Genomic DNA, 9,766 nt, shown 5'->3' on the forward strand with positions numbered 1-9,766 from the left:
AATAAACAGAAACATGCAGTTCTATGCATTGTGTGCTTATACCTCAGAGTATTGAATGCTTTTTGAAATGTATGATGGAGTGTCTCAGGAGAATTTAGGCAACTGGAATCAATATCAAAGGAAGTGTGGTGCTGTTTGTGCTTGTACTTTCTCAAGAGGAGTCCCCTTTAGATGTACCCTAGAGTTTAAAGACCACAACAATCCTGAGCCGTTGCCAAACATTTTGTGAACATGCAATTTAGTCTTTACTTGCATGCTCTGTTTCTTTCCCTTTTCTACAGCCGAGGCATATGATTCAAACACACACACCTGTTTCTGACCTCAAATAGAAAACAACAAAACAAAAGTTTTTAATTTTGAGGACACACTGCTAAAAATCATAGCACATGTTGCTATAACTGGTTTTCTGGTAACAGGGACCATTTAAGCAGATTCACGATGGATGGATCTCTCCAGGCCATCGGTTCGACTCTAGCTTATATGTGGGTAATTAAGTTCATTTGGTTACTTGGTGTTACTAATTACTTTCTAGGTTAAACTAGCCAAACTTTGCCAATAGAAGATGAGCAAACAGCCTGGCTATAATATTTCACCTCTTGGGTGTGTTTTAGGAAAAAAAGCTCACTTGTGTTTTATCCAAGAAGGCCTATTTTGTGGTAATGGAAGTTTAAGCTGATAATTGGAGACCCCAAGGATTACTGAGGCTTGGCTGGCGAATCAGTAGGCTACTTTAAATGACAGATCCCCCTCACTTACTACAGAGCTAATTAGCAGAATATGTCATGGATTACATTCTCAGAAGACTTCTGGTTTTATTTTCCTTTAAAAAAATAAAAATAAAAATATATATATATATTTATATAAGTTCAGAATGAGAGACAGGGAGTTTAATTTATAGCTTTGTTTAAAATGTGAATCTTCAAAATGTTTTGCCGTACCAGCCGTGTTGTCTATATTTATTCTGTCCGAGGGCAAGAGTTCACCAGCAATGGATTGTGTGTAAGCTCCAGGCAGAGCGTTGGAACAGGAAGTTGTAAAACAGCAACTCTCCTAATGTGACAATCTTTCCTGTCAGAGAATTCCTTTGTAACCCTTTCATAACTAACAACATAACCTCCGAGATTCACGGTACAGTTTTGAGCTAATACGTCACGGAAATAAACAAAAAGCAATTTACATGCTCTGCTAAATTAATAGTGAGGCCATTTTTTAAGTCCGCATTGAAAGGGTGTTTTTAATTTAATGTTGGTTCATATATTTGTACAATCACATGCAGACACACACACACACACGTTCAGAAAACACATAGACGTTGTAATGCACATTTTATGGCGCTTTGAAAATGGGTGCCATAAATCCCACAAAGCTCACCGATTGGCTGTGTAGGAGGGAGCCTGTTTTGAAGTGATTTCATGAGTGCTGGAGAAGGAAGCCAAGAAGGAGAAAAAGTGAGGGAAGTTTTGAGAGGAGGATGAGGAGGAGGTCTAGTGGGAGGGGATTTCATTTCAAACTGCAGCACATGTTGACTGTTACCTCTCTGGGCTGAGCAGCAGCAAGGTCTTTGCCCTCGAGTGAGCGGGAAGAAGAAAAAAAGAAATTAGAAAGAAAGAACGTGTTTTATTGATTACATCACTTCATCCAAAACCTAATGTGTTAAGGGTTTTCTCAATAGTCTCTGGATATTCAAATATGTCTCTGTCATAACCTACAGGACCACATGGTTCTGCAGATGTCCCTGTCCCACACACACACACACACACACCCTCTCAGACAGCAGTTGTCACTGACACATGCTAACCCTTTGCCCGCTTCCTGCATCACATTTTGACAGCCTCTCACATGATCTTTCTGTCTTTTACCCCCGTTTGTGCTCAAACTGACGTGACCAGTGAATGAATGAAGAATGCTCATTTCTGTCTCTGTCGGCCGGTTTCCAAGTCATGCTTGTGATAAGAACTTTGGCCAGAAGATGGCTCCACTTGACTGGTGTGTGCTGTCCAGATCAACCTACTGGACATTAAACCCTTCAGTTATTGCTTCATATTGTTTAATTTTGTGGAACTGAAAGCGTTTCCACCAGCACATACAGTATTTAAAAAAAAAATCCAGCCGTTAAGTGTTAGGTAGTGAGTAATGAAGTCCATTATGACCTGAGTCTGCAAATAACCACGTCTTTGCTAGTGGACAAAAGAGAAATTACTACAGCAAATTGGGGAAATAAAATGCCGTCATGGATTAGCTCAACGAATAAATCCTGAAACAAGTTGTTACAGATAGAGGCTGAGCTGTGGTGATTTCACTGACTTATGCCATACTGTCATCAGGGATTTATTTTGTATGTGTGGTTTGGACAGCTGTCTTTTGTCCTTGGCAAGAACAAACATATCAGGCCCTGTTTGATTGGGTGCACTCTGATAATGCAGTCTGCATTTAATGTAAGCAGCAGGAGACCAATGCTAGCAGACCTCAATAGCCTAGAGGCTGCCTTCCAGTGGTGGGAATCTGAGGCTTGAGTGGACATTATGGAAGGGAAAAACAAATGACGCATTTGTATCTGTGTCCACTGAAAGTTTCTTCCCATCTGAAAAGAACCACAACCCATAAGAAAAAGCGTCTGTGTACTGTATATAAAAGGATGCAGGTTTATGTGTGTGGTTAGCATGCAATCGTGCATTATCTGCACTCCCAAAAAATTACCATTGGAGTTTCGGCAAAAAACAGCTCATTGTATATATTCAGTTTATATATATATACTGTAGGGCTATTTTACTGTATTTAACAAATTATTATTTCTTTTAATTAATCTTTGTATTTTTAACGACAACCATTCCGTTTATGAACATACATGACAAAGGAAGGCATGAGACATTTGAGAGGATAAAACCGCTGAATATTTGGCATATTTGGTATTTTGCTTAAAATATGTTAAAAAACAATTAATTACTAAAACGATTAATGGAAGGATTGTTTTCTCTGGCAAACGGCCCAAAATCCAAACATCATAATCACATAAAATAGAAAAAGCGGTGAATTTTGATAATCTTAAACAATTGTTGTATCTTTATTGGATTAATTTCCATCAGTCAAATATACATAGCCATTGTATTACCAAAGTCCCTTTCACATACAGTATGCACTGCAAACCTGAACTTGTCTAGGCTTTACTTAGTGGAGCTGTGTGTGAGAATGGCTGAATCTGCCAGCTCCGTAGTACAAAGTCTGTGTAATCTCCGATTGAGCCTAAAGTGTGAGGATTCACAGCAAGCGAGTGGGCAAGTGATGATGTTTCATGCGGCTCACGCAAAACTGGAAAAAAAACATACATGAAGAAAAAAGGTGATTTACATGAAGACCACGAGATTCTGGAACTTCTGTCAATAAACGCCAAAAATTCTCCAGACAAATTCAAGGAATGGCAAGATACTTGTTTTTTTTTAATGACCAAATTACGAACCGACCCTGTGGCGCGGTGTAATCTCCATCATGTCCTGTTTCCTATGCGCTCTGCCAGGCGCCCCCCCTCCTCTAAACCAAATGGAGTATTTCCAGTAAGTGAGAATGCGCCAGACACGGACAATCACTTGTTGTGGGCTACTACTTTGGACAATGTCAGGGACAGTGTCCGCCTTTCATATGTGAAACCGGCTGAACGGTAGATGGTGGTAAACTTGGCACGCCCCTAGTTTGAAGGAGCGGGCAGGAGTAGCTAAGCTATATGGACAGCAGCAAAAACATATTTTATGACAGACCCACCTAAAAACATTAACATCCATTTAAATGTATGCTTTATTTAGAATATTATTGGGGTTGTGAAGGGTTAGTTAGATCCACCAAAGTCACAAAAAAAGACAACTAACCAATCAATGCAGCGGTAGACGAGCAACTCCAGTGTAATGAGAGGTAAAATTACTGTTTTTGTCAAAGTAGTCTGGTGGCTTTGAAGACAGATGGATATGACGGTTTCAATTCCCCGTCAAATGGCTGTGTGACGGCAGTGTAAAGCGGTGAAAAATGTAAATTTAAATATATTTTTTTTAAGGTCTAAAATCCGTTTTGCGGCTGCCCCTGTCCACAGCAGTACATTGGACTAGCCAGAGGTCTGGCAAAGCGAAACTATTAATACACTGACTATGGTTTAAGTACCTCATACAAACACACTTGAAAAAAAATCTGAGCTATCCCTTTAAGGATATTGCAGCAGAGCCTTGTCCATTGACTATTAAAACAAACTCTGCTGGGTTGTTCAGGGTGCAAGGAGAAGCCTTTTTCCATTCAGCCTTCGTTCCACAGTTAGAGTCCACAGTTTGAATTATTCTACAAGATCTGCAGTCTGCGCGTCAGGTCCATTTCCTCCTGAATCTGATATTCTGCCCCATGAGAAGATGAGGATCTGTTATACCAGTGATTTCACAGAAATAATACATGTTGCACTGTTAGTTAACTGTGCATCACAATGTAGTGTCATCCATCCTGGTCCAAAGCATGATTGTCAGGGATTGATAGGAGTATAATGGGTTTCTAATGGCTGTAGTAGCTCCATAAACCTGTACAAACTAGACAGTCTATCAAGAAGATATGCTGTGGCTCAGTCAGCTGTCAGTAGGTTCTAGTCCTAATGATTGTCGTGTGTGTGTGTGTGTGTGTGTGTGTGTGTGTGTGTGTGTGTGTGTGTGTGTGTGTGTGTGTGTGTGTGTGTGTGTGTGTGTGTGTGTGTGTGTGTGTGTGTGGTTGGTAAGTGAGGTGGAATTGCTAGCTGCTAACTGTAGGCGTTCTGACAAGCAAAGAATGAAGAGCGGAAAGACAGGGGGTTACAGCCTGATGGGTAGACATATGACCCTTCGATAAGCTGATGACACCCCCACCTAGATCTGACAGGTATGAGTTGGGAGACTCTCCTCCTCCTCCTCCCACTCTGCTCTGCTTGCCCAGAACCCCGAGGGTTAAACATGAATAATGAATTCTGGCTCCTTATAGCAAGTGCTCAAGAGCCCCTATATGCTGCTCACATGCCATACCAAATACTGTCACAGTTTGACGCCATTCAAACTAGTCTTTATTCAGAGACTTCAGAGATTTTTTTAATGAAATTCAAAAGGAAAGCATTTTTCTCCAGGATATTTCTTGGTTGTTTAACAAGCTCAACCCCTCTTTTAAATATTAAATGTGTTTCACTCGCCAGACAAGGATTGTGTTAAATGGTTCTGTTTGCTGCCTTTGTAAACACCAGATTTCCTTTGTATGATTGCAATTAACAAGTGTCAGAAATAGAAAATCATTGGCTGTCTTTGACAAATTTTAAAAGCACATTTCCCACAAACCCTATTACTTCTTAACATACTTTATAGAGACACTTTGGATGGATGGATGGATGGATGGATTCTTTGATGTACCCCTATCTGTCCTTCTTGTTTTTTTCATTTCTTAAGTACTTAAACACGCTGGAAGTGATTTGTTCCATCTGGGCTTCTTTTGTTGGCTAAAAACAGCCGTAGCAGTTTGCTGTGGAAATGCAACGCCCTCTTCCTGTGCAGAACTGTAAAGCAAGCCAACGGACGGACATGGAAACACAACCTGGTAGCACAAGCACATTGTTACATTTCTTCCAAAATGTAAATTGTGTGTCATTTTCAAGATCTATACAGCAATTATACAATGTACACAAAAATGTCCCAACATCTGTGGTTAATTCATGTTAAAATATTACATTTTACCACCTTTTCAACTGGGCATTCTAATTATTTCACTCCAAACAAAAATTCCCTTTTGAAAATAAAAAATGATGCTTGAAGTTCCTCATTTACAACTGTTACTGAAATAAGGATTAAGAATAATGCACTTATGTTATGAGATATAGGTAAGATTGTCATGATGTTGTAGTATACAGTGTTGCTGTTTTGTTAGATAATGAATTTCTCATTGATCCACAGCTGGAACACAGCTTGTCTGTGGAGAAATCAGCGGATCGCTAAAACAAATATGTCAATGTCTAAGTACAAAGCTGAACGATATATGCACCCCTGGGATTTCGGTGGATCTCTGACATCATCGCGATGCCTTTAGAGCTCTTTCATTTAAACCCAATAAGAGCGTAGCTGTCAATTTAGCTTGCAAGCGCTCCACTAACATAATAACAATAGATTATCCAGTTATGTGTGGCTGGGAAATGAGGTAATCTCTAACAGGGGCAGACATTTTGTCTGAAAAATACAATACCTAGAAATTTAGTGGCCATCATTTGTGACTGATGATTCTTTGTACAATCTTTTATATTGTTTCATATTCTGCAGTATTATAAGTCAAAGCAGTCTGATATAGAAAATTACTTTCCACAGGAATGAAGCATTTTGACCACTCAAGATTTGTATTGACAAGGGTCCTTTTAGGATCTAAGACCTGTAAATATGTCGAATTTTTACGAATTTCACATCACAACAAAAGAAACAAGGCGGAAATCATTTTCATCAGCTGCGCATTTAATGTATAACAACAGTACAAAGTGAATCTTTTTTGCTTGCAAAATAGGAGTGTTTTGTATGTACAATATTTATACAATAATATATAGTTTAAAAAACATGACAGTTTAAACGTCTGACAGTTTATTGCACAACACATTTATAAATTAGCATCATCAAACCACACATGAAACAGATGAGTTCTTTGTCATATTTCAAGAAACACTTAACAAGAAATGTAGTTTTTTTTTTATCTTGATCTTCTAGATTAGCATGAATAAAGGTCCTGTGGGAAGTACATTAACCCCACTGATACTGAAATGGTAAGAAGAGAAGAGCAGCGTTCCGAAATGACACTGATAGACCGTCGCCGTGACTTTCATATGGAGAGATGAAACGGCCTCGAGCACAGAAAGAAGTTCCACTTTCTTTCAGGATTGCGATGGGAAAAATACAAAACATCCGAATTAACGCGACGCCCCAGACGTACATTTTCATCACGAAAATCATTGTAAAGTTTAGATATGGCACTCTATAAATACAGCAGCAAGGAGACAATAAGCGATCAGGTAAAATGTACACATGAACGCGAAATGAAAACTATGCTGAAAGAACAGTCCGGAGGTAAAGCCAAGATACCGCTGTGAAGCAACAAACAGACGTTTAATGGATGAACTTTACAAGGACCAACCACTGATCCGAACACATGTATCATTTAATCATATATCCACTCTGTGGACAAAATATCAGGAACACCTATTTTATTCTGAGCTGTAGACCCGCTTGCAGCACCCACAGCTCAAATGTCTCCAGGGTGAAAAATCCTTCCAGCTCGTTTCCTACGTTTAATTGCCAGGTTACGTTTTTTAAAGTTATTTAAGATTTATTTGGGGGAAATCAGTAAGGCATCAAAGCCTTCATTTAACTAAATCTGACCAGATTACTTCACAGAGACAGCAGGTGTTCTCAATATCTTGTGCACTCGGTGCATTTCAAGTATCACGCTGAATGTAAACAATGACTGATGAGACGGGGAGGGTGGGGGGAGCGGAGCTGTTGGCCGGGGTTTGGGCAATCTGATTCACGATCAGACTTATAGCATCATTAATCACGCTTCCTGCTACAGTTCAATTTGGTCTCCACTTATCTTTGAATGGCTGAATTGGTGGTCTATAGATCATCACTGTACAACATTTCCTATCTTAAATGGGATCTTTTCCGTACAATGACATGTATTTTTAATAGCTTCTACGGGAGCGCTTAACATGAATTAAACATGAAACATATTATATTTGGCACAAAAAGCCAGGGATTAGGTCTGGAAATATCTCTACAAGCATTTCAAATTTGAAGATAATGCAATGAAAAGTGATAACGCCAGTGTCTTTAGTGTTTGTCAAAAGTGCCTTTAAAAGGCAACAGGAAAACACTGCTCCAAATGGGGATGTCAATCCAAGCCTGTGATATGTAGTGTGAATAAGTGTCCTTCATCTTTCACTTTATATCAAGTACTTTGAGTCTTGTCTCGACAAATGGGCCGTCCCAATGAAATAGCTCCTGCCTTTGTTGAGCTTCTCCAGTGACTTTTCAAGTTGAGTCATTCTTTATTAGGTGCTGTTCTCTTCAGAACTCCAGCCATGCCACACACACACACACACACACACACACACACACACACACACACCACACATTTTGTATAAGCCACTACAAAGACAAACCATTACCGAGCGGGAATGAATTGGCTGCAAATTCAGCAACTGTGATGGCCCCAATCCTCTTTCTGTCGCTCTCTATAGGAGCGTTTTAGAAATGAAGTGTTGACATTGGATTCAGTTCGTGCTTTGGGCAGATCTGTGTGCTGTGGTTTATGTATGTACATTTGTATGCGTGTATGTATGGGTGTGTGTAAATGTCTTTGTGTATGTATTTGTTTATACAGTAGGTCCATTAAGTCTGCAATGTTGTTGTGTGTTTGTGAGAGAGAGCGAGAGACGTGTGTGTCTTATTGTATGTGTGATTGTATATGTGCATACATAATGACATCTGAGTGCCATGTGTGTTGCCGATGGATTTACAACTCCTCTGCTATTGTATGTTTCAGTGTGTTTGTAGTGTGTGTTTGTGTGTGTATGTTTGTATTTGTGTAGGTGTCTCAGCTCTCTATAGACATGGCAGAGATGATCTGCTCCACTTTATACGCCAACTTCTGCTTCTGGGCCTGTTCATCCTGCTCCAGCGCCTCCATGACTTAAACACACACACACACACACACACACACACACACACACACCACCCCCCCACCCACCACACACCCACACACACACACACACACCCACACCCACACACACACACACCCACACACACACACACACACACACACACACACACACACACACACACACCAAAGGCCACAAACTGTGAAACCAAGGATATAAGGCATATCGCCGGACAGCTATAGGAATAATACAGCACATGCACGTGATGGACTCAAACAAATATACTACACAAACATATCTACAGCAGCTTTCACTAGGAATTTTACTTGTGATGACTTGATATATTGTAAATGCATTTAGATTTCTCAATCTTGTTTGCAGGTTCATTTGAATTAACCATCAATGATTTGAGTGAGAGTCCATTACATATGTATAAACATTAGCAAAACATCTGTTATTTTTATTTATATAATTTAGGCTTATTAAGCTAAAATATACTAAACATTTGCTGGTTCCAGACTCTTATATGCAAGGATATCATTGTAAATAAAATATATAAAACACCACCTTGGGCACCAAGACCATTCATTGATTATCTGAAAATCATCAACATCTACACATAGATCCACTATGACAATAATCCTGAATTTCTGCCCAATCTATACGCCGTTAAAGAGTTTGTGGCGACCTCCAGTCCAGTTAACTTCTCACCTTGCTGCAGTGATGTACGGGTGTAGCTCAAGAGGGTAAGCCTCTCCTCTCTAACCAGAGCTCACATGGCGTCATTTTAATGCTACAAAGCCATCATCTGCAGTTAGCATCCCATTGACTGCCCTTCATTTTGACATCACTCTGACAGTGAATAACTTTCCATCTGAAGCGTTTACAGACTCTATTTGTCTGTTGTTTATTTCTAAAGAAACACGACCGTGTTTAAAAGGCTCCATTACCTTTTAGCTCACATTATGGCTCCATAGCAGACATTTTAGTAAAAATAGGATAACGATTATGTCATAGACACGCGACTTACTGTTGCATAGTTGACAAATTACCGTATTGTCAGTAGAAGCTCGCACAGCTACCAGAAGACTTACAACT

The 9,766-nt window shown here is 39.6% G+C and overlaps 1 protein-coding gene and 1 long non-coding RNA gene across 3 annotated transcripts in view; one reads left to right on the plus strand and one right to left on the minus strand.

Annotated features, from left to right (window-relative positions):
• Nucleotides 1–9,766, plus strand: part of LOC116687366 (uncharacterized) — a 138,087-nt gene that overhangs the window by 27,499 nt on the left and 100,822 nt on the right. The window lies entirely within an intron of this gene.
• The window catches only part of LOC116687361 (plexin-A2), an 86,798-nt gene continuing 85,490 nt past the window's right edge, over nt 8,459–9,766 (minus strand). Inside the window, exon 32 of one of the 2 annotated variants that reach the window (XM_032512682.1) lies at nt 8,459–8,699. In XM_032512682.1, coding sequence (XP_032368573.1) covers nt 8,613–8,699 — 87 coding nt within the window. In that variant the 3' untranslated portion in view covers nt 8,459–8,612. The remainder of the gene's footprint in view (nt 8,700–9,766) is intronic. The other variant, XM_032512684.1, reaches the window with a different exon arrangement.

This window comes from Etheostoma spectabile, chromosome 4 (genome assembly GCF_008692095.1).
Source record: "Etheostoma spectabile isolate EspeVRDwgs_2016 chromosome 4, UIUC_Espe_1.0, whole genome shotgun sequence".
NCBI classification, from domain to species: Eukaryota; Metazoa; Chordata; class Actinopteri; order Perciformes; family Percidae; genus Etheostoma; species Etheostoma spectabile.